The sequence below is a fragment of the Anas platyrhynchos genome, chromosome 4 (assembly GCF_047663525.1).
Source record: "Anas platyrhynchos isolate ZD024472 breed Pekin duck chromosome 4, IASCAAS_PekinDuck_T2T, whole genome shotgun sequence".
In the NCBI taxonomy this organism is placed as follows: domain Eukaryota; kingdom Metazoa; phylum Chordata; class Aves; order Anseriformes; family Anatidae; genus Anas; species Anas platyrhynchos.
Window position 1 is genome coordinate 34,583,685 of NC_092590.1, and position 23,678 is coordinate 34,607,362.

At 39.5% G+C, this 23,678-nt stretch overlaps 2 protein-coding genes across 2 annotated transcripts; one reads left to right on the top strand and one right to left on the bottom strand.

Annotated features, from left to right (window-relative positions):
* Nucleotides 1-6,065: 6,065 nt before the first annotated feature.
* On the top strand, nucleotides 6,066-12,558 carry FGA (fibrinogen alpha chain). The gene is made up of 6 exons (XM_005020952.6): nucleotides 6,066-6,226; nucleotides 8,005-8,133; nucleotides 8,971-9,154; nucleotides 9,444-9,589; nucleotides 10,206-11,280; nucleotides 11,697-12,558. Exons 1-6 carry the CDS (start codon nucleotides 6,080-6,082, stop codon nucleotides 12,404-12,406), a joined length of 2,391 nt encoding a protein of 796 aa, XP_005021009.2. The 5' UTR covers nucleotides 6,066-6,079; the 3' UTR covers nucleotides 12,407-12,558.
* A 2,893-nt stretch (nucleotides 12,559-15,451) lies between these two features.
* Nucleotides 15,452-22,783, bottom strand: FGB (fibrinogen beta chain). The gene is made up of 8 exons (XM_005020950.6): nucleotides 22,625-22,783; nucleotides 20,854-21,057; nucleotides 19,676-19,859; nucleotides 18,859-19,086; nucleotides 18,137-18,250; nucleotides 17,452-17,574; nucleotides 16,986-17,271; nucleotides 15,452-16,064 (listed from the first exon to the last, which is right to left on the bottom strand). The coding sequence occupies exons 1-8, from the start codon at nucleotides 22,697-22,699 to the stop codon at nucleotides 15,836-15,838; spliced, it is 1,443 nt and encodes a 480-aa protein (XP_005021007.3). The 5' UTR covers nucleotides 22,700-22,783; the 3' UTR covers nucleotides 15,452-15,835.
* Nucleotides 22,784-23,678: the final 895 nt, after the last annotated feature.

Below are 23,678 nucleotides of genomic sequence, written 5' to 3' on the forward strand. Positions count from 1 at the left end.
GCAATCCACATGAGCAATCCAACAGCACAGATCAAGAACAGCAAAAAGTTTGAGATGCTGCATGAATATACTCATTCAGAATATTTGATGAGTATTTCTGGGTTCATTAGCAAATCAGATTAAGTTTGTGAATAAATTGCTCAATGAAAGATATGTTCAGGCTAGAACAGAAATATAGATGCATGTCAAGTTGATATATGAAGAAGTGCTTCCTGGTCTTTCCTTTTAGCTACCATCGAGCAGCCAGAAGTTCAGTGGATATTTCTGAATAGCGCATCCAAATAGTTTATTTTAAAGACAGAGAAGTGTAAGAGGAAGGCAGGTTTTTCAGGAGTAGGTCAGAAGAAGGCAATTGCTAGCATGGTGCCAACACGGGGTTAACTGCTGTTTGGGATGAGGGACAACCCCTCCTCACCACTGAACCAGTACATTTGCATGGCTCTTTTGCATCCATGCAACCAGCTGTGCTTTGCAGCCCAGCTTCAGTCTTGACACACAATTCTTCACCAAGCAAAGCAGTTATCCTGAATGTTTTGTGCAGTGAGGCCTCTCCTAGGTTCCTCATGTGGTACATGTAGAGGGACCTGTGGGAAGGATGCAAGCTGGGAGCTGGCCAGCCCAGCCTCATCCTGGTTCAGCAAACAGTCTCTTGAGTGGCATTGGCCAAGTCACTTTCACTTTCTGTTTTCAGTTATCCCACCTATAGGATAAGATTTGTTAAATAATCTTAGCATCCCACCTATGAAATCTGTAGCAACATTACTCTAGGTCTGAACTGTGGTTTGCCCCTCCCAGTCTAACCTTTTGGTTGCAATCACTTATTTGATGAGAATCTGCTGTAATTGCACACATTTAATTGGCGTAAGCTGTCATTTTATGGGTTGCTTACAGGAGCTAAGGTTGGCTCATTCTACCAGTTGTTTTGTTGACTGGTGTCCTGAAGTCTCAAAAATAATTTCTGCTCCAGAAGTCTGTCAGGTCAGGGCTGTTGAATCCAAGAAGCCTAAGGATTCACATAAGTCCTCTGCCAGTGCTCAAAAGGGAGTCTGCCAGATCCCAATCTGCAGCTATACCCCATGGGCTCTGAAAGAAGACTGGCAAGATTTGTGCCTTTTTGAAATCCTTCCTATTGTTTCCAACCATCTAGCTATCAGAAAGGGACCAGAACAGATCTATTTCTTCTAACTCTTAGAGAGAGAATAATACTCTCAAGTTGTGTTTTGGTGTTTGTTGCCTTTTTTATTTTTTAATTTGTTTTTGTTTGTTGTTTTGTTTGTTGTTTTCTTTTTATTTGTTGTTGTTTTTTGTTTGTTTGTTTGTTTTCAAGTAAATACATTGCATTTTGATTTAATGCCTCTGTTTTATATTCTAAAAGATCTTATTTCTCCTTTCTAAATCAGTCTATAATTGCACACGACCTTCAGAGCATAGACAGTATAATCCTAGTGTAATCCTTTATATGTAGGGTAACCTATCCTCCTCTGAGTTTATAAGAGTTCATAATAGGGTTTGGGTGCTACACTGTTTGCCTTCCTTTTATACCTTATGATCACTCCAAAGGAAAAAAATAAAATAGGAAGAGACAGAGGGGTAGTGAGGCAAATGAGGTGGACAGACTGAAGGACTTGGGTAAAGAAACTAGGACTGAGAGGGCAAGAGAGAAGGTACTTACTAGCATTGGCTGTCCGGCCAGTAGGAGCAGGGAAGAAAACAGACTGGAGGAAGAGGGTGGCGCAAATTCAGAAACACAAACACTGACTTGGGAGCTCAGGTGAAGCTGAGGCCCCAGCAATGTTGACTGGGGAAAACATGGGACCAGATGCAGGGACTGGCTAGTAACAAAACCAAGAGAGATGAGTAGGCTGAGGAACATGTTAAGAACAAGTGGAGCTCGGAGCTGGGGCTGGAGGGAAACTGTATCTAAGACAAAATTTCCAGAGGAGGGACAGGAACAAGCAGATAAGAGGAGGATAAGGCACCTTCTGACAACTTGTGGTGGAGTTTGGTGGTAAAACAGGAGACAGAGGCAATGATGGGCAAACAAGAGCTGGTAGACACTAAGTTGAACGTGAGTCAGTGATGTGTCCTGGCCACTAAGAAGGCTAACAATATTCTTGGCTGCATTATGCAAAGTATCGCCAGCAGGTCAAGGGAGCTGATCTTTTCCCTCTACTTAGCATTGGCGAGGCTGCACCTGGAGTGCTGTGTCCAGTTCTGGTCCCCCAGTACAAGAGAGACTGGGACATACTGGAAAGAGTCCAACAGAGGACTACTGAGATAATCAAGAGACTGGAGCACCTCTCCTGTGAGGAGAAGCTGAGAGAATTAGGACTGTTCAACCTGGAGAAAAGGAGGCTCAGGGAAATCTTATCAATGTTTATAAATGCCTGAAGGGAGGGTGCAAAAAAGACAGAGAAAGGCTCTTTCGAGTGGCACCAGTGCCAGGACAAGAGGCAGTGGGCACAAACTTCTTTCCTGTACAGGTGATGGAGCACTGGCACAGGCTGCCCAGAGAGAGGGTGGAGTCTCCTCATTGGAGATCTCCAAAAGCCACCTGGACGTGGTCCTGGGCACCCTGCTCTGGGTGGCCCTGCTGGAACAGGGGTTGGACCAAGTGGACCCAGAGGTCCCAGCCAACCCCAGCCATGCCGTGATTCTCTGATTTGGAGCTGGCTCACAGCCAGGGCACACAAACCAGAACTGAATCCCGGACTCCCCAACTATTGTTGTGGCAGCCTGCCAAGAGCAGGGCAGCCAAAGCACTAAACTGCACTTCTGTCCTTTGATCATGAATTAAAGTTAAATCCAAAGTTTATTTAGCTCTTAGCCTTTAGCCTTCTCAAACAAACAGACAGAGAAGTGACTGGATGATTGCAACAGGAAAGCAAAGGTACAGGCTGAAGGTCAGGCCCAGATTCAGCCCTCAACTGGAAAGCCTGAGGAACTCCTCCTTTTCCCCAGCTTCACATATGAAGCAGGAAAACCCTCTTAGCTTACCTAATGTTTATGATCAGTTATCAGATTTTTTTTTTTTTTTTTTTTTTTTTTCTTTCATCCCCTCTAGCCTTGTTGGCTGGGTTTTACTTGAACCAGAGCTTAAGGTTTTTTTTGTGTGTTTGAAGGTCACTAGAGAACTGCACGCTCCATCAGGGTCAGAGGAAAGCTGTCTCATACTACTGCAACGTCCAGTCTTACGCTAGTAGTGTATGTGCATCACACCATCTAGCAAATTGTCTAACCCTCTTTCACCGTGGTTGAAAAGGCAGAAACCCTTCTACTTGATGTGCTCACATTGCAAGAATGTGGACATTAAGAGAATGGTACACATTTCCTGTTTCTTCAACACATTTTGTTTTTAAAGCCTATAAAAATACAAAAATAATGTTCAGAGAGTATTGAAGATCACAAAATCAAGCTCTTTCAAGTTAGGAAAATCCAGAACTAATGTGACACATCACATCTGAATTACGCTTACATATTGATTATGATACAGTCCTAAAGATATTTATCACCTAATGCTTTTTTGTTGTTTTTGTTTTGTTTTGTTTTCCCATTACATTATTTGCCTAATCAGTGCTGAGCATGGGAACTGGTTGCAAGAAGAATGAAGGACAATTTGTTTGTTGTTGAGGTTGTAACAAATGTAGTGAGCAAGACCAGACTGGGTACAGTCATCTCTTACAGCCAATACTCTGCAAAATTAGGTACTGTTCCTTACCTCTTCATCTCATTCCCATGGGACCACAGGCAAGTCACTCAGGGATCTTAGACCTGGCTGCTGGATGTTCCTCCAGACCTCAGTGCTGAGTGGAGAGCTACAGCTGAGGTCAGAGGGGTCTGCACATGCAGTGTATTCTGAAAACTCAATGTATCAAAAAAGATCCCCAAACCTAAAAGCTACTTTTGGACTTAACCTTCTCACCTGGCTTCTGCAGCCATGAAATGGAGAAAGTGGTGCCCTGCGAATGAGTGTTGGTAAGGCACTGGAATAGTTGAGTGATAAGCACCACAAAAAAAATCCCTGAGGTTTAAGTCTTCAGAAAAAGAGCATACAGCTTCAGACACCACTGTACACACTAAACATGATCAGGAGAAGGGAGAATCACAGGTGATCCAGCAGTACAGCCAAGTACACGTTTGTACGCACAAAGAGGGCATGTGGAGGTAGGTGTATGTGCAATTCTTGTGTTCCTGATAATGGAGGGTGTAAAGCCATGGTCTTTGAGCAGAGTTTGGTGTCTATCAAGTATGCTAAATTAGAGCTTATTAGCTTGAGTGGGGACTGTCTGTGGACCCAAGTATATTTTGCATGTTGCTCATTTTATTCTGTTCTTTGAAAAAAATTATCTTATTGCTACAAGTCTTTTTGTTATCATGATCTTTCCCTCCCTCAGGCATGTTACTGTTTTCTGAGCTTTTCGTAATTCCTTAAGATTCTTATATTTCTTTCACAGTGCTGTTACACCAGAGTGAACACAACTGTGTAGGACTTGGAGTGGGGAAGAGTCATCAGTCTTGCCACTGCTGAATTTAGCAGCAGAGAATTTATGAAAGTATATTATGTGCTTTGAGTTCAGGAGCTGCCTTATGGATGTTTATCAACCAAACAACACAGCCATGGCTGGCTGATCTTCAATCTGAGCAAAGGTAACATGGGGTCTGTCTGGACTTCTGTGGCTGAAGTTAGTTGGATTGTTCTGTTTCTGAAATTAGAAGGTGTTTCTTGCATCATAGCATTACTGGCATTGCGTGGGATTCAACAGAAGTCTTTACAAAACAGCCTGCAGGAAATTAAAATAAAGTCTTGTTTCAGCTTATGCATGCACAGGTAAGATTAAGTCTTAAATGTAATAGAACCCCTTTATATCTCATTTGCAAGGCCAGATTCTGGTGATATAGGTGTAAATCAGTGGCATAAATCAATGTAGCATCATCTTATTGAACTGTTCTGTTTCCTGCTACCTGAGAATATGACTCAGTAATATTGGTATATGATCTGTTTAAGCTTAAGAGGGTTTTCCTGGGTAAGGGAAATGTGCAATGAAAAGCCAGAAATAGGAGAAAACAAAGGGTCCAATTCAACTTCAATGAACTTTACATGGAGAGCAACAAAGACTTCTGAAGATGGAAGAAGAGGAAAAACAGAGGAAAGGAGGATAAGAGAAAACTCAAGAGGCTGTTTCAATGGATCCAAAGCTACAATCAGCTATTTGTAGTTAAAAATGTACAGTGCCACAATCAGGCTTAAACATGCCTCTGTGATGCAGGGTATGATGAGCAACCTGTAGCTGACAGAAAGTTTTGTGAATGTCATATTTAAAAAAAAATAAAATAGAGTGTTTTATTCTTTCAACTGATTAAGCTGACATTTGCCCAAGCAAAGATTTTCTTGCTCATTTCTGCTCACTGTGGTGGCAACTGTGGTGGAGACAGGCAGCATCTTCAGGTGTTTGACAGCCATGTATAATATTCCCCAGTAATAGTAAGGCTCGTTATAGATCTCACAGCAGCAGCACATTATCATCAATTGCCACACATAAACTATATCCTTTGTTCAATAAATAAATAAATAAATAAATAAATATGTAGCTCCTTAATTGTTCTCAACATTTTTCTGGGGCATTTTCAAATACTACTATATTGTGCTCTTCATAAGTATGTGTTCAATTCACACAGTCCATTTGGTCATTGATAGCCTATATCAACCTTTCTAAGGCAAGTACTTGCTTTAGGAGGCCCACGGGAACATAGTCACAGAGAAAGGGCAAACCAATGACTTCCTTTTTCAAAAATCAACTGTTTGATTACACTAGCTAAATTCCTGTCACACAGAGTGTGTCTTCCAGTGGTTGAGTATTCCTGGATGCTACTAGATCCTGGACACATCTTAGCTGAACATCTGTTTACAAAAAACTAAGCTTTAAACAGATTTTTTTTTTCCTGGAATTCATGGTGTTGCCCTCATGCTGGTGCTCTACAATCTTATCTGGAGCAAACAGCACCAGAAAGTTGTGCAAGAGGCCTTAGGTAATCACCTGGGGACATCTGGCATGTTTTGTCTCCAAACAGAGGGAAAATAATGATTAATCTCAGATTTTCATTAAGGTTTAAATTGCATCAAAAGACGAGAGAAGAACATCCTCTCAGTCAGAGTTCTGCTCGCTCTTCTCTGAAGATGATATCCATGAGGATCCTCTGTGTGTTGCTCTGCCTCAACTTAGCCTGGGTATGAGTTTGCTTGCTTCATTCTTTTCATATCATGCTCATTTGAAGAATGAAGGTTTATTTAATCTTCATTCATTAGACATGTTTTGGCTGTCACCTAGCTTGTGAAATTCAATGCACACACATATGCACAAGCTTACTGTAAGCAATTCAGTGCTGGACTTTCACATCAGCAATTCTTGAATTTCCATTTCTCTAGTTTTTCTTAATCTGGTTTTGCTGAATCTGCCTGGCTTTAGGAGCAGCAAAGCAGATACATTAACATGAATTCCTAGATTCGTAGATGATTCTGTGTCTTAAAACTTGTATGCCAGTGGATCCAGCAAGTCAGGAACTTTAAAGTTTATTTTAGGGTAAATTCTACTCTCCTTTGGGTAGAACATCTCAGTTTACCTCTACAATATTTTCCAGCTACAAATAACACATAATACCTTTATCATAAAATACCGATTATACAACAGTGATTCCTGTGACAGCAGCAGCAGGAGGTTAAAGCAGATTTAAGCAAGAATCGTTTTTTAGATAAGGAAAGCGATTGTCTTGATTTTCAACTATGCTAATATAACTTTGCCCTTTTTTTCATTTAGGTCTCAGCCCATAATCTTGTTTTAGTCTTTATGTTTCTCTTTGTGACTGTGTTTTGAAGAAAGTGGATATTTTAACAAATGAGAGGAGTTATACAAAGCAGATATGACAAAACAGAAGTAGTCATGTTTGAGCTGTCAGTGCTGAAAGGGCACAGACCATCTAAAATTAAACTTTTTATTTGTTATTTTGTTAACAGGCAGTTGGGTCAGATCCTCAGGATGAATTAAGCAAAAATGAATAAACACTCCAGTTCCATAGGGATGAGGTTCTGGCCCTGAAGGCTGAAATTAGGGAAAGTTTCTCTGCCTCAGAATAAATCATTAATATTTTTAAGCATTAATTATACTGCTTGAAAAGAAAGTAAGATGTGTGCAGAGGAGTCTAGTCAGACCTAATTACATATCAAGTCTTAAAACAGTCTCCTTCATCTTTTATGAAAAAAATAATTATTTTCCAGTCCTTTACTGAGCAATAACGCAATAGGAATCTTTACAATGTTTTGATTTAGAATTAGCTAGTGTAAATGTATTCTTGCTTCTCAGATTTCAAGAAAATCTCAATACATATCTTTCTTCTCTTTCCATTAGCAGAGTAGAATCCATTAATCACTGACATTAGTAATTTTATTACAGTGTTATTAGCTTTCTTGTTCTTTATGTTGGGCAAAACACAGCTACAAAGTTATAGTTTGCAACTCTGATTAAAATCAGAAATACTAACGGGAAAACAAAATTCATATATATATTTAAGACAGTTTTGTGTAGACTGGAGGGGGTAGAATGAAAATAGAAACTTAGAAATATGACAACAAACAGATGTAGAACATAGAAATTTCAAAGCATATGCTTTACCTTAAGCAGTTTGAATCTAATTTCAAGTTGTTTTTTAACATTTTTTTAAGTTTACACAGAGCACAAGATCACCTTTTAATGATATTTTCATATATCCTGAGCACCTTTCATTAATTTTAAGGTGTGTTAATTTTAAGAATTGAAAAGCTTTATTGTAAGAAAATCATATCTTACAAGAAATGCCAGGAATAAAACCCTTGCATTGCTGGGTGATTCTTTCCACATGGCTGCATTTTCTGCAGCAGTGATGCTACTGAGTGCTGAAGTGCTTAAATTTCTATTCTCTTGACAACTGTTTAGACAATCTCAGGTTTGCACTTCCCCTTTTTTCACCTGGCAGGCGCAGGATGGAAAGAGCAGCTTTGAAAAGGAGGGCGGAGGTGTGCGTGGTCCCAGGATTGTGGAGCACATGCAGCAGTCCACCTGCAAGTATGAGAAGAACTGGCCCATCTGTGCGGATGATGACTGGGTGAGCAATGAGCTTTGGGGATGAAAACTGGGTACTCACAGATGTCAGCCAGCCTGCTCTGATGGGTGTCATGCAGGCTGTACACATTTGAGCCTTAGATCTGAGAGAGGGCAGCTAAACCTGCACATCAGGGCATCATGGCATCCTGGGGAAAAGAAAGAAAGAAAGCAATGCAGCTGTTACTGAAGAAGAAAGAAAGGGAAGGAAGAACAGTTTTCAGAGGTACAGAATCAGTCTGGAATAGAAAGATGAAATAAAAGAAGATTATTCCATAAAAAATGATTATTATTTTCAGAATTTTGATATTGCTGCTTTTGGAGTTGGTAAGAGAAAGGCAATTGAAAGGAAGATGTGTGACAAAGAAAAATAAGTAAAAATAACTCATATTTCAGGAGCAACTTTTTAGAAAACCAGATGACAAAACATTCAGTAAAAGGTTCGTAATGACTGACTGAATGTCCCTGTGTATAAACTGTCAGTTTGTCTTCTTCTTGCCTCTTATATCTCAACTCACCTTTATGCTATATTTGTAAGATGTAATCTTGCCAAAGAGCTTTAGTTTATAAGAACATTAGGCTTTTCTGAGGAAAATTTTGCTTTAATAACTTGACCTAGGACATCCTTTCTCAAACTGGACAACAAAGCTCTCCTTACAGCAGTCTTTTGGGAAACAAATAAGGTTTTTTGTTTGTTTTATTTTATTTTACTCTTGAGGGAAAGAGTAAAAGGAAAATTAAGGGTTCCTAATCTGTGTTTACAAAATCTGTAAACATATTGATAAAAATAAGGCATGCTCATGAAGACTTTAACACAATTATTTCTTTCTTCCAATCTTAGGGTACAAAATGTCCATCAGGTTGCAGAATACAAGGACTGATTGATGACGTGGACCAGGATAATAGTCACAGAATAGACAAAATTAGGCAGCTGCTCGCAGACAATCAGAACAACTATAAAACGTCCAATCGGATAATTGTGGAAACCATAAATGTAATAAAACCAGGCCTGGAGGGTGCCCAGCGTAAGTATCTCCCTCAGTTTTATATTTCATGGCTGATTTTTTTGGGTGTGCATTAACAGTATTTAGTGAAAATATATGCTGTACTGGCCCTCATTTTCAAAAGACAGAATAAACATAGTAATACATGACTCTTAACTAGTAACTGGTAAAAACTAATGTAGGTTTTTTAAGTTTACTGTTATGAGAAATATGTTAAGTACATATTTTAATTGTGTGTTTTAACACATGACACTCTTTTAGGAAAGAAAATCACACAAGCATAGCTGACCCTGATGCATTTTTGTTTCAGAGCTTGATGAGAATTATGGGCAGGTGTCAGCAGAACTGAGGCGGAGAATTGTGACATTAAAGCAGAGAGTTGTCACTCAAGTGAACAGAATTAAAGCTCTGCAAAACAGCATCCAGGATCAGGTGCTGGAGATGAAGCGCTTGGAGGTGAGCAGCTGCTACACTATGCATATTGTTTCCAGAGCTTAGCTACAGAGCGAAGAGGGTCTGGTATACCAAGCACAGCAACTGGTGCTCCATCCAGAAGGAAAATACTATCTGACCTGCTGAGGCAAATCCCCAAATGAGTTGCTTTCTGGGGGGCTTGCTTTTCTCTTCCTGCTGCATGAGAACCAGCATTAGCTAAGGAGGGCTCCTTCTCTCATCTGCTCTCAGTCAAGCAGCCAGGATTATCTGCTGATAAGTGGCTCCGTGTGGGGCAAGTCTCCTCCTGTAAGGAGCTGCTAGTCGCTGGGGACAAGGGGGGAGAGGTCCTGTCCTTCATAAGGACACCCTTATGCCCCAGGAGCAACAGGAGCAGAAACTGGGAACATGCCACAATGTACTTCTCCATGGCACTTATGTGCATCGTGCCATTGTGTGTGTTGTATTTGCAGTGGAAATGAAGCCAGGGTAGGTTTCAAAATGGAGCTTTGGAAAAGCTTGGCTGTAGATGGGAGGTACCAGTGCAGCTTCCAGTTTTGCCCAGTCCAGTTAAATAATATACTAGTTTGTGAAAGTCAGGCAAGTTCCCTAACCAAGTTATTTCTCTCTGTTCATGCAGGTGGACATTGATATTAAGATACGAGCTTGCAAAGGAAGCTGTGCTAGAAGTTTTGATTACCAGGTGGACACAGAAAGCTATGATAACATCCAGAAGCAGCTTACCCAGGCCAGCTCCATCAACATGAACCCAGACCTTCAAACAACCACCTTGAGCACACTGAAAATGAGGCCACTTAAGGACTCGACTGTGCCTGAGCATTTTAAGCTAAAGCCTCTGCCAGAAATGCAAGCTCTGAATGCATTTAATAACATCAGGCAGATGCAAGTGGTGTTAGAAAGACCAGAAACAGGCTCGAGCTCCTCCCGAGGCGAGACCCTGTATCACGTGGCAGAATCAAGGGGGGATGGACATTCCCACACCGGCAAATTAGTTACTTCTCCCCATGGGAGAGACACCCCTAGCCTGGGAGACAAAACCACCACTGTTCATAGATGCACCAAAACTGTCACCAAGAAAGTTGTTACTGGCCCTGATGGCCCCAGGGAAGAAATAGTTGAGAAAATGGTTTCCTCTGATGGTTCAGACTGCTCCCACTTGCAAGGACTAGGAAATATTGGAGGTGAAGGAAGCACGTACCATATCAGTGGGCCAGATAGCTTCCACAACCTAGGCAGGCTTTTCCCTGACTTAGAGCCCTTTCTTACCCATGAATCTGGATCCAGTGGCAGTAGATACACTAGTGGATCTAGCACCATTTCAACTAGCGGCCGTGTCACGGGGACAGGCAGCAGCCACCTGAGTACTGGAACATCCAGCCACACAGGGTCTTACGGAGGGAAAGACAAATTCACTGACTTAGGAGAGGGGGAAGAAGATGACTTTGGAGGACTCCAGTTTCAGCCTGGATTCTCGTCTAGCAGTGCAAGTCACTCCAAGACTGTAGTTACCAGCTCCTCTTCTAGTTTCAACAAGGGAGGCTCCACTTTTGAAACCAAATCACTAAAGACCCGTGAAATATCTGAGCAGCTAGGTGGGGTGCAACACGATCAGAGTGCAGAGGACACCCCAGACATTCAGGCACGCAGCTTCAGAGCGGGAGCAGTGAAGCAAAGGACAGCCAGCACTGGGAAAGGTACACAGGCTCACAGACATAGCTAATGAGGTAGTGGAGCCAAACTCCATCCATAACCAAACTGACAGGTACTGCAGGTACTGCAGTATAATGATGTGATGATAAAATGCCAGAACTGTGTCTGTTTGTTGCCACCTTGGAAAAAAAGAAAATGAAAAAAAAAAAAAAGAAAGAAAGAAAAAAAAAGGGGGAAATTATATCATTAATATTTGGGTATTACATAGACAATTCAGTTTAAGAAATACGTAACGTTTTCTTCTCTCAATTCTTTTTAACATTGCCTGTCATTATACCTAGCATAGTCCAAGACATGTTTAACAAATTTTCCTCAGAGCTATTGCTACTTGGATTCCTCTGAAGTTTTTATTAAATTTTACCGATAACTCCTGTCAAACCAGATCAACTTTTTTTTTTAGACTGCGATGATATCCGCCAGAAACACACTTCTGGTGCCAAAAGTGGCATTTTCAAAATCAAGCCAGCGGGATCCAATAAGGTTTTGTCAGTTTATTGCGACCAAGACACCACTTTGGGAGGATGGCTATTGATCCAACAGAGAATGGATGGATCAGTGAATTTTAACCGGACCTGGCAAGACTACAAGAAAGGTTTCGGCAGCGTGGATGCCAAAGGGCAAGGAGAGTTGTGGCTGGGCAATGAGAACATTCACTTGCTGACTCAGAATGACACTCTGCTTCGTGTAGAGCTAGAGGACTGGGATGGAAATGCTGTGTACGCAGAGTACATTGTGCAGGTAGGGTCTGAAGCAGAAGGGTACGCCCTCACTGTGTCCTCCTACGAGGGCACGGCTGGGGACGCACTGGTCGCTGGCTGGCTGGAGGAGGGCCCCGAGTACACGTCCCACGCCCAGATGCGGTTCAGCACCTTTGACCAAGACCACGACCGCTGGGAGGAGAGCTGTGCGGAGATGTACGGGGGCGGCTGGTGGTACAACAGCTGCCAGGCAGCCAACCTCAACGGCATTTACTACATGGGGGGCCACTACGACCCGCGGTACAATGTTCCCTATGAGATCGAAAATGGTGTTGTCTGGATGCCTTTTAGAGCCTCTGATTACTCCCTGAAAATCACTAGAATGAAAATCAGACCCATGGACACCTTGTAGAAGGACAGGCATTTATTATATGTGTCACAACTAAAAGATGAAAAGATTTTTCATGTATATGTGCATGACATACCTTGACCCCATGAATGTGAAGGCAACTGGACATACAGCTCGTGGCTTACAAAATAAACACTGATTAATTATTAACAAAATAGTTCTTTCATCTTCTTTATAACTGAAAAACTTTTAAAGGAAATATTGATTTTAAAAAGCTTTTTATATAAACCTTGTCTGCAACCTTTCTATCGGTCCCTTTATAAAACTTCAGTAAACATCTCTCTGATGGACAGAGTACTTCTTACTAACATGTTTTAGGCTTTTCAACATGCTAGACATGTTAAAGGTCAAAAACTCACAAAATGACTATCCCTAACTTATGCCTTACACAATTGTTCCAAAGTGTGAGTGAAAAATTACATTTGTGCAGCAATTTTCTAAAAAGCAGCTTAAGTTTATCTTGATGGTGATTTGGAAGAAGAGTCTTGGGTACGCCAATAGTAGTCACATCAATCTACTGAAGAAATAAGCAATTCAAAGTGACAAATTGTGGTGCTCTTTGGAGCAAGTCAACAGACTGGACTTCAACTTAATAACATTTGCCAGACTTAATCACTTACTTCAGCTGCAGAGAAAAATCCCAAATCCAGGTGATACTTGTATCAAATATGCTGCCTCAAGTCTTATCACAATAATTTAATATTTAAATGTCTGCCTTGCACCTTCCTTCTGAGAACTGTAAAAAAAGCAAAAACATATTTTTTTATCTCTCGGGCTTATTCATTATCACCAGCATAGAAGGTTTCGGGGCTGGATGGTTATTTTATTGCTGTTAGTACTGGATAGATGAGGATATACAAAGTGTACTGCTCATATTTCTGCAGCTACACCACGCATGCAGCAGTAAGCTACCTAACCTTTCATAGGTGTTGAAAATAGATCTTAATCCAGTAATAGCTCTATGTGAACACAAGACATAAGTGGAATAGAATTTGGCCATACAAAGCCTGTAGGGCTAGACCCCTATTTTAGTGAAACCAGCAGGGAGACACTTGCATTATGTCCAGGTTTAGATCTTTTGAATGTGATTTTACTATTTTTACCTGATCTTTTTCATGTTTCTCTCCACTGTTAAGATTCATATTTATGGATAAAATTACACAAGTATTTACTCTTTTTATTTTTTCTATGCTTCAATTGAGAAACAAGCATAAGCAGAATTGCTTGCCTTAAATCTTACTGCTCAGCATTTTTCATACCATTTAACAATATAATAAAATACTGAGAAGGCTCAATTTCAGCCTTTTTTCAGGGCTTCTCAAGCACAACCATTGCATAACATTTTTTGAAATTTTGCTGAAGTGCAGAGACATCTTTACAGCCAGATGCGTGGAGAAGTTTCTACACTTTTGGAAAAGTTGCTTCTGCTTTATGCCATGTGTTTGTTCCCTAGTGTCACTGGAAGCCTGTCTGAGGGGACGCTGAATATTTGCAGTCATGCAGTGTGATGCTGCTATGACATCTCCTCCTTGTTCTCCTGGACTCCAGAGATTAAATAAACATTAGAACTGTAAATGAGAATTTTAGACTGCCATCATAATCAGCTAAAGAATTGTTGAAGGTGAGAAGGGTAGCCTCACTGACAAAAGATCTTGATCTATACAGAGAGTTTGGTCCAAATCACAGATGGGATAAACAGGTCCATTTGGGAACAGGGAACAAAAGGATGACTGTCAGAATAACATTGATACATCTCTGTATTGTATTAGATGCCTCTAGAAAGAAGGCAATTTGCATTGTGTTTGCTTAAACTACCTTTATTATTCACAGGTAATGTACACATGGGTAGGATTTATACAAGGAGATGTTTTGTTTGGAGGGTTTAGCTGGTTTTAATAAAACCTTTTTGCAAATGGCAAAATGTGCTTCTCATCACTGCCCATGGTGTTCCCCCTGCTCAGTCAGCTCACTGGGTCAAGGTGTACCCATGCAACTCAAAGGCAGAGTTCACAGGCAACATGTGTTGTTGAGCCTGGCCATCTTTCTGTCCATAAAGGAAAACATTCATAATAAAAAAGCCAGTATACAGATAGTCAACCTCACTAACTTGCTCTCTTACTGCATGCACAGCACCCCATCTCTCTTTGCTACAATCCGGTTTGTATCTTGCCTGAACTTCCTTCAGCACTTCCAGGTCACAGGCACTTTCCTAGGCTTCTGTGCAAGCAAGCTATTGATCTGGCAATGGGAGTGGAACAGGGTAGTTCCCTCCAAAGCAGCTGTAGTAACAAGCCCCAAAGTCCCAATTACCCCATTAAGTGGTAAAGACAAGGGAAGACTGCAACAGACAGGGGCTGGGTGATTTGGGAGGATGCCAATACAAAGATAGGCAGGACCTGAATACTGTATCTAGCCCAGAGCCTGAAAGCCTCTCCACTGTCCAGTTTGCAGTGTTCTAATGGCTGCACAGGAAAATCTGAGCAGATATAGGGGAAAAAACATCACAGAGTGAAGTGGAGCAGGCTGCCCATCAAGGCTGTAATATTTTCAAGATACTCAAAACTTGACAGGGCAAAGCCCTCAGGAACCTGATCTAACTTTGAAGTTGGCCCTGATTTGAGCATGAACGTGGCCAAGATGCTCTCTAGTGTTTCCTTCAAACCAGAACTAACCTATGACTGGAGTTACTAATTGCTCTTGTCCTGCAACACTGATTGTGTGAAAGACTTACCAGTCAGCTCTCCTAATACTATATAGGATATACTATAAAGACTGTGGGATGCTGGAAAGGATATTATGAGGTATGGTATGCAACTGAGTTTCTGTAAAAGGGCATATTTAATCCAGGAAATAGGATGTGAACTAAATGACTGTTAACCTACAGATTTTTTAGATATATATTTTTTTTACTTTATTCCTTCTCAGCTTGTTACACAGGTAGTTACCACATCTTTGTGATATAAAAGAAGCAAAACAGTGCTTTCTTTGGTGAAATGTATTTTCTTTTCCCCCAATAATGCTTAAAGACTTAGAAATTGTGGAGAAAAATTCAGTTTTAAGGCTTTATTTATTTTTTTTTTAGAAAACATTTTATAATAATCCTCTTCCTTTTCAATTTTGATATGGAACTTCTTTGTAACAGAGTGAAACAAGTATACATATACATATTTTATCGGACATCTTCAAAACCAGTACTTCTGTCTTGTGAAGAAATGAAAAATGGAACAAAATACACTAGCGGCTCATTTTCATAGTTCAGATTTTGATTTTCACTTGCCATTGCCTTTCACTTTAGGTCAATATATAGTCCTACATATGCATTTGGTTCTCATATGTAAAGACAAGCCTGAATACCACATTGAAAAACATAACCAGGTACAAATATGAAAAGAAAATCCCTGTTTCTTTACACTTAGATCACTTTTATAGCAGTTAATCTGGGAAGTATGGCTTGATTTTCATGCTAATCTTCTTCATTGAATACCATGACCCTTTCCAGTTCATCCATACAATACCATCATCTGTACCATGTTTTGCCATATCCCAGCTGTAGGACCCTCCCCAGTAGTATCTGCCATTGGGGTTGGCTGCATGGCAACGATTGTACCACCATCCACCACCATCTTCTTTGGAGCACTGTTTTCTTGAATCTGTAGTTAACCTGATGATGTAAAAGGAACAGTTAAGACAGATGAACAAGCAAATAGATGAGAGTGCACGCACATGTCCCTGTACTGAAATTTTCAAACCACAACAAATATTTAAAATTCTTCTCTGAACTTTATGTAAAAGATTGACCATTGCAAGCACGTGCTATACAGTACACTTGGAACATGAAGCTGCTATGAGAAATAGGTAAAATTTTATCTGTATCTCTTTTAGAATGTCTTTTTAGTTTACTAAATGATAAATAAAATTACTTGCAGTTCATAATGCTAACTGCAATATCAATTCAATTTAGGGATATTAGAAATAATGATAATTGTATGTTTTCCCAAATCTAAACAATTCCTTTATTCGTAAGTAGGCAATCGGGTCTTAAGATAGACATATAGCATATATTTTAGAGACAGAGTGCTGAATTACATCCTTTACAAATGAGCTCCAGTCTTCTGAGTAGGCTTTTTTTTTTTTTTTTAATAATCTATTCCCTCAAGACTCATTACTGTGTTACAGGGGAGAGTACCAATATTCCTACTCAAGCGAGACAGTGCTTAGGACAAGAACTGCCACCATCAGGTTCTGATATTGAGAATATTGTACCAGATTTGCCATTTTGTCTCTGGTAACATCATTCATGTACTCAAAATAATTCAGTGTGCCTGCTCCTCACATGGCTGTGGAGCAGTGCTACCATAATATAGTTTTACCTGCCCTTTAGCTATGTCAGTTCTGCCATTGGCTACACCAGTGGGACAGCGTGAACACTTGGTTAGTAACTTGCAGTGAGAAACTTATTTTAGGTTACTATGAAATGCTGTGCAAACTAGCATCAAAGTAGAGAAATATTCTATATTTCTCTTAAGGAGAGACATATGGTCTTATAATTAATTTCTTTTAACTGTCTAATGTGGTTACATACCATCCATCATTGTCTCTGTCGTAAGTACTGAAGAACATGCCATTGTGAATTGTCATTGTCCTGTTTTCTCCATACAACGTTGAAGCTCCTTCCATCAGAGCATTGCCTGCATTGCCTCCGTAGTTACTAACTGAAAGCTGGTACTTGTTTCCTTCATTATGTATGGTGAAACCTCCATAGCGAGCTGATACTTTATCACCATTCCAATCTTCCATTTCAATTAAAACTTTAGTGGGCCCTATCTTGGTAAGTTGGCTGATTTTGTCATTTCCAAGCCAATATTCACCTGAGAAGCAATAGACAAGAGCTCTGTGAAATTGATTTCACAATATACTTCAAGGTAACTTTATGATTTGCCCACGTCTGCCAAAGCAGATTGGTTAATTTTAAAAAGTCAAAATGCTTCAAGAAATATGAGAAAACAGTTTCAGTAAGAACTCTTCATGTTTCATGCTCGGTGTTTTACCTGGTGTATCACAGTAGTTCTTCCCTCCACTCTTTGCAACATTTCCAAATCCTTTTTTATATTCATCCCACGCTCTTCCAAAATTAACACTGCCATCCTGGCGGTTCTGAATCAAAGTCCAGCCTGCAGGAGCAACAGTATTTAGATTAATTTGCTCTTATGAAAGGAGCATGAAACATTAAGATACAGCCCTTCTATCATCATCTCATGGATGATGTGACTTCCTTGCAGCAAGTATGAGTTTTCACTGTTTATGAATTCAGCCTTGCCATTTTTACTCACTCTGAAGGGGTGCATTGCTTCATGAGCAAATGTGGAAAAAACATAAGGTGAAAGAGTGACCCAGTTTTTTTTTGGCTAGCATGTAGTAGCAGGGTAGGAAATGAGCCAGACCCTCCACTTCTGCCCACCCATTGTCCATTTTAGCCATAGTAAGTATTCACCAGTCCCTTCCCATTAATTTATTTCCAGTTTCATTATAAAATGTCCTGCAGTGTATCTGAAGATGACCAACAAGACTTTCTTGAATTAGTCAGACTTAATTCTCAAGTAACTACAAAAATTGCAGTTCAGTATGTGATTGTTTAAATTGCAAGTTACTACTTTTTTTTTTTTTTTTTTTTTTTTTTTTTTTGTGGAATTCTTATTAATTAATATTTTAACAACGTTGTTATTTCACACTAACCTCCATCATCTGTTTCCATGTCACAGTATACTCTGTATGGTCTGACGAAAGGATCTGGTTGGATGAGGTACATTTCAGATGTTTCACCTCCCTTTCTGAAAATATCCTCACATTCTGCAAGAATAAACCAGAGACTCTGTTACTGAAAGAGTGCCAAACTCCTTGGTTTGCTGATTGCAAGGGAACAATTTTAAAGATGCATTTATGTACTTTGATTTTGATTTCCATACTACATTGTATGAAAGAAGCAAGGAAGAAAGAACAGCATACGTGCATTGCTATACTTTTCTAGATAAGAATTTCTAAAAGCTCAACCTGAACAACTGAAGACTATTTATATTTTAATTACTTTTTGAATTGGACAAGCTTGTAAAAAGAGAAACTTTCTTGATTGAAAAAGTAAAGAGTACAACTATGAGAGTCACAAATGTATTACCTTCACCTCACTGAAGGTGAACGTGGTTTACCTTACCTCTTCAAAATGCTATTGGCCAATGATGATGACCAGTTATTAGATGAGGAAATCTTTGGTCTGACCAGTACAGGTCAGTCAAAAGATTTTTTCATATTGGATAACCATCTGTCTTTTCTGCTATCCTAATCAGCGTCATAGGTTTCAGAGCAACCAACTCACACCACCAACAACTGAATGACGTGTTTATCAATATGCATAGTGATATAAATGTGAGAAGAAAGAGATGTTATTATAGTTAAATGAGTACCTTTGCCTGTAACCACCGGAATATTACAGGAAGCAACGCATGGGGAACGGCAGTAGTCTGTTTGGGTTGCAATGGCATTTTCCAGTTTCTGGATCTTTTTGTATAAAGTTTCCGTGACTGCACGAAGGACCCTGAGGCTTGATGGGATGTTATTGTCCAGATTATCCTTTATATAATTATAATGCAATTCCACTTCTGTGTTATACTCAGAAAGTAAAATATCATTGTCTAGAAAAACAATTAGATCAGAAGCAGATTAATTTTCAATGTTATGAAAAAGTCAAGAGCAATCTGTAAGCACAATCTGAGAAGCCACTTGTTTTCTCAGTGGGGAGGAAGGATATACGTGTCTTTTGATTACCTTTGCACACTGTGCAAAAACAGATTCTTGGAAAATTATTACATGTGCACCATTATTTCTTTGCAAGCTCATAGATTTATCAGTGTCACTATATTCTGCCAAAGAACTATAACTAGCTTTCTCTCCAGAGAGCCATGGTGCCAAGCCAGGATCTGGGCATAAAGGAGTTGGATGGATCAAAGGAGTTGTCAGGAATCAAAGAATTGGGAAGCAGCTAAGAGAGGGGACAACCCTTACAGTTAAAGGCCTAATAAGAATCTTGCTTCAGTATCCATTCCTTTGACTCTCTGAAATTATTTTTTTAAAAGATTTAAGATGGCAGAGTTATGGAACCCTACTTTGCTAGATATCCTACTGCATTTTCAACATTTTTAAAAAGTCCTCTTAGCAAGTAATAGTAGCAGCGTCACTAGAACTATAATATCATTTACATTATGATTCATAACAACAGCATACCTTTTCTTTGTTTCTGTGTCTTTATCAGTTTATCATCTATCATATTCACATATTGATAGAAAGTTGTAGAAGTATCAGAAAATTTGGTCACTTTGTCTTTTAGATCACGAATAACTGATGTCACAATCTTTTCTTGTTTTACCAGTGCAGTTTGCAGTTCACATCCAGTTGGACAGAGTACTCCCTTAAAAAAAAAAAAACAAAAAAAAAACAAGGGCTGTGTATAAAAATCAAGTAAAAAAGAGAAGTTTCTAAACTAGTCAGTGAAAGGACATAGCTTTGAAAGCATTGAATAGTTAGTAATACGTGACCATATATTTAGGCATCAAGGTACAGGCTTAAGATATTTAACTTTATGAAGAAGCTGCAGTGTGAAGGGTAGGAAGGTGTCTTGAGTATCCCCAACAGGACTCCTGTTGGAGCTCTTTGGAAAAGGCCTCTCTTCACACTTTTGGGTCCACTAACTGCTTTTCACTTTTCTGCACTGCTAAATGTTCACAGTGTTCAGCCACCTGATCCATGACTAGAATCTGTCAGGAACTAGCTGGTGTTCATGCATGTTTATATCTACCCCTTCCTCTTTCACTATCCTCAGAAAATCAACCATGTTCTCTATGCCTTGGTTATGTATGTCTCTCTTGAAATGGCCATGTATGTTTCATTAAAAAATGATTATGTCAAGAACTGTGAGCACTATTGCTTCTTTAACAAGAACTGCACTGACTTCAGTCACTGGAGCAGTGACTGAATGTAGACTATAATTATGGTTTGAAACAAATTTTAAGATGTGAGTTTTTGGAGCCCCTTGAGATTACCTGAAATCCAAGCCATCTCTTTTGCAGAACTTTTTTTCTGTCATTCTTAATAGTCACCTATGCAAGCCAATGGGTAAATCTCAGGCTAACCCACAGATGCTTCCTTTCCTCATTTGTGGTTTGAACCTTTTCTCTCTCCCCTTACTCACTGTAGGCTGTTTGTCTTTGTGACTATCCCATGGACTCTATAGCACTGCACTTCTGAATGAAGCTCTACCAAACCCAAACAAAAAGACATTAAGTTTTGCTGCTTTAAATGAAAGATCATTCTGTGTTTGGCAAAGAAAACTATTGTTCAGCACACTAGAAGGCTGTTAACAACCGTGCCATCCTCCATTTCTGTTTAGACAGGGAGACACCTACCAGCTCCTCGAGAGGATGCTTGCAGCCACCAGCATCAGGATAGATGATACGTTCCTTCTTGCTGCCCTGCTTATCCGGCTTTCGTGGCCGGGGCTGGTACCCAGTTCCAGAGATGGGAGGTGCCACGGGTCTGAGCGTGGGGGCCGTTTCTCGCCTTTTGTCTAGGGGTCGGTGGCCTCGAGCCTCAGGTACAGTGCTTTCGTCCTGCAAAGCCAGGGGAGAGGAAGCTCTCTTGAGTCTAGGATTGCTATTGCAAAATGCTATGCACAGGATGATGGTATCCATTCAGCACTCTATTTCAAACAGCAAAGAAAATTGTGGATTGGAATAGAAACAGCATCAGCTGAAATACAATACTGACATTATGTACAAATTATCACAATGTTTTTCCTTGTAAAAGCAGTCATACTCTCTTCACCTAGGGATAGACAAGCTAAAAAGCCTTTAAACCAAAGCAAAACGATAATTCAATGTTTCATTCTGACTAAGGAATAAAGTTGATATAGCTCAGAGCCACTGAGAATCATGAAACTTTAAGTGGTGAGATTAAAAGAAAAATGTTAGAAATAAGAGGGGTAGGAAGAATATTCATCATCATGTGAATATTCAGTGTCCCAGTGGCTTAATCAAGAAGATTGCTCAGTCACAGCCCTCCAGCCAGGTTTTTAGAACTTCTTTGGATGCCCATGTTCCTCCTCCCTCCCAGGAGCAGGAACAACAACAGCCCCCCGCATCCCATGCTGTGTTTTTGCCAGCAGCAAAGGCTTACACATCGTCTCCTAAGAAGAACACTACCCCTGTGAGGCTTACGTATAAAAATCGGCAAACAGAAACACCATCTTAACAATTTCATTTCTTCGAGAAACTTCCATCCTAAAGTTTATCCTGAAAGACTAGTAAGTCAAGCAAGGAAACTAAATTATTTGTTGAAATGAAACCTTCAATAATTAGTTGTTTGAACAATTGGATCAAAATCTTTGATCATGTCCAATCCCACTCGGACTTAACTGCAAATAACAAACATTTGTAGGCAGCATGCGAATTTCTGAAAATGATTTAGTGTGGTAATCTCATCAATAATCAATGTACAGACATATACATTTATGTTGTATAACGGAAAATAAACTAATTTCTGGTCACCTGACCCTATTTCTGACCTATTTCATTTTTGCAGGGATTTCCAAAATATAAAAACCATTCTGAAATTATAAATCAAATTTCCTAATAAAACATTTTACTTGTTGAAAACTAAACACAAGTTAAATTATTTTAGATTGATCCTCATTGCTTACCTTTTGGTTTAACTATCACCTCTCCATTTCAAATACAAATCTGGCAGTTAATGATCTGGTGGCTAATTTATTTTTCCCAATGTCTACTGAATCTATAGTAAAATTGTTCCTGTCTTTCAGACAGGACATGATTAAATACACGTTTCTATGCCTTTGCACATCACAAATGAATTGTCCATAACATGTCAAAATTGCTACATAAATATCCTTAAATAAATTTAGCTGAATGACTAATCTTACCGTTCTTCATTCTCTAAAGAAAGGAAAGAAAGTATATCCAAAACCAGAAAATAACTGCTGCACTGTTAAATACCTATGAAGAAATAACTGAAAGATTATTTCTCTGAGGAGAAAAAGAACACACACTGTATAATTTTCTAACTTAGCTAAATCACATAAGCCAGGTAAGTCATGCATGCAATTAAATAAAATTAATAATTTTTACTCTTATTATTATTAATTCCAATCAGTATTACAACCTCATCATCGTAATCAGTAGAAGCCTGGGATTTAATGAAAGGAACACAGAGCAGGAGCAACAGGAGCAGCTTCATGGCGCTGGCTTGCTTGAGCTGCTCGGTGACCCTCTCCCATCAGCAGCTCTGACAGGGCAAGATCCTCTCTGTTCCTATATATACAGGTGGCAACCCCAATTTCCAGCTTGACACTGATAGGTCCAACCGTTCAAAGCAATCACTGCTTTCCTGTTAACATTTAACATTTCTCTTCTCTGTGTGCCTGAATACATTTGATGTTGAGCAATCTCTCTGGACATCTCTTATCTACGTGTCCCAGAGACCTCTGTTGCTGCTGGCATGAACTAAATGTTTAAAAACTTAAAAGTACCTCCTGCTCAGATTACACAAGTTACCATGTTCTCAAAAATTACGAGTCTTACAAGACTGAAAAAAAAAAAATGACAGCTGAAAAGCTGAACGTTCAAAGAAAAGAAATGTTGTCAAATATTGACTGTGACATCTCCTTGCTTATTTTCTCCCTGATGAAAATTTGGATGCTTCAGCAATAGCATATTGAATTTGAATTAAACTCACCTCACACAGAATGATTCACCCTTCGCAACAGTTGTAATAGCACCTGGATATGCAAGCCTTTGGGTCTTATTAAGTACAGTACATCTGAGTAAACATATTAATTTGCTGTTTTCCTTTTTAACACAATAAGTGTATATGTCATAGCCTTTATTTAAATACTTTTAATAATCTTTTAAAAGAATATGGTATGAAGTTATTTGTAATCATAGTGGGTCACACTTTCTGATACTTTTTAAGAATATGGCATATCACTGCTCTCATATTAGCAGTTTTAACATTTCAGTGCCTGCATATTCTATAATTTCTGCATGTATTATGGATGATTGTGTTATGCTGAATTAAATCTAAGGTGCAGAATGAAAGTCTGCACACTTTTTTGAAGTCATTCCTATTGATGTCTGAGGACATTAGCAGAGGCAAGCCATGGGCTGAGCTTCCCTTTCAGAGACCAACTTGATGGAGCAGGAGATTTTGTGATAAA

Excerpts from the sequence above, each read along its gene's own strand:
- FGA (XM_005020952.6), top strand. The coding sequence starts at position 6,080 with ATGATTAATCTCAGATTTTCATTAAGGTTTAAATTGCATCAAAAGACG. Across the intron at positions 8,134-8,970 it reads TCTGTGCGGATGATGACTGG|GGTACAAAATGTCCATCAGG; the intron begins GTGAGCAATGAG and ends TTCCAATCTTAG. Across the intron at positions 9,155-9,443 it reads AGGCCTGGAGGGTGCCCAGC|AGCTTGATGAGAATTATGGG; the intron begins GTAAGTATCTCC and ends TTTTTGTTTCAG.
- FGB (XM_005020950.6), bottom strand. The coding sequence starts at position 22,699 with ATGAAGCTGCTCCTGTTGCTCCTGCTCTGTGTTCCTTTCATTAAATCC. Across the intron at positions 19,860-20,853 it reads AGCATCCTCTCGAGGAGCTG|GGAGTACTCTGTCCAACTGG; the intron begins GTAGGTGTCTCC and ends TTTTTTTTTAAG. Across the intron at positions 16,065-16,985 it reads GACAGAGACAATGATGGATG|GTTAACTACAGATTCAAGAA; the intron begins GTATGTAACCAC and ends TTACATCATCAG.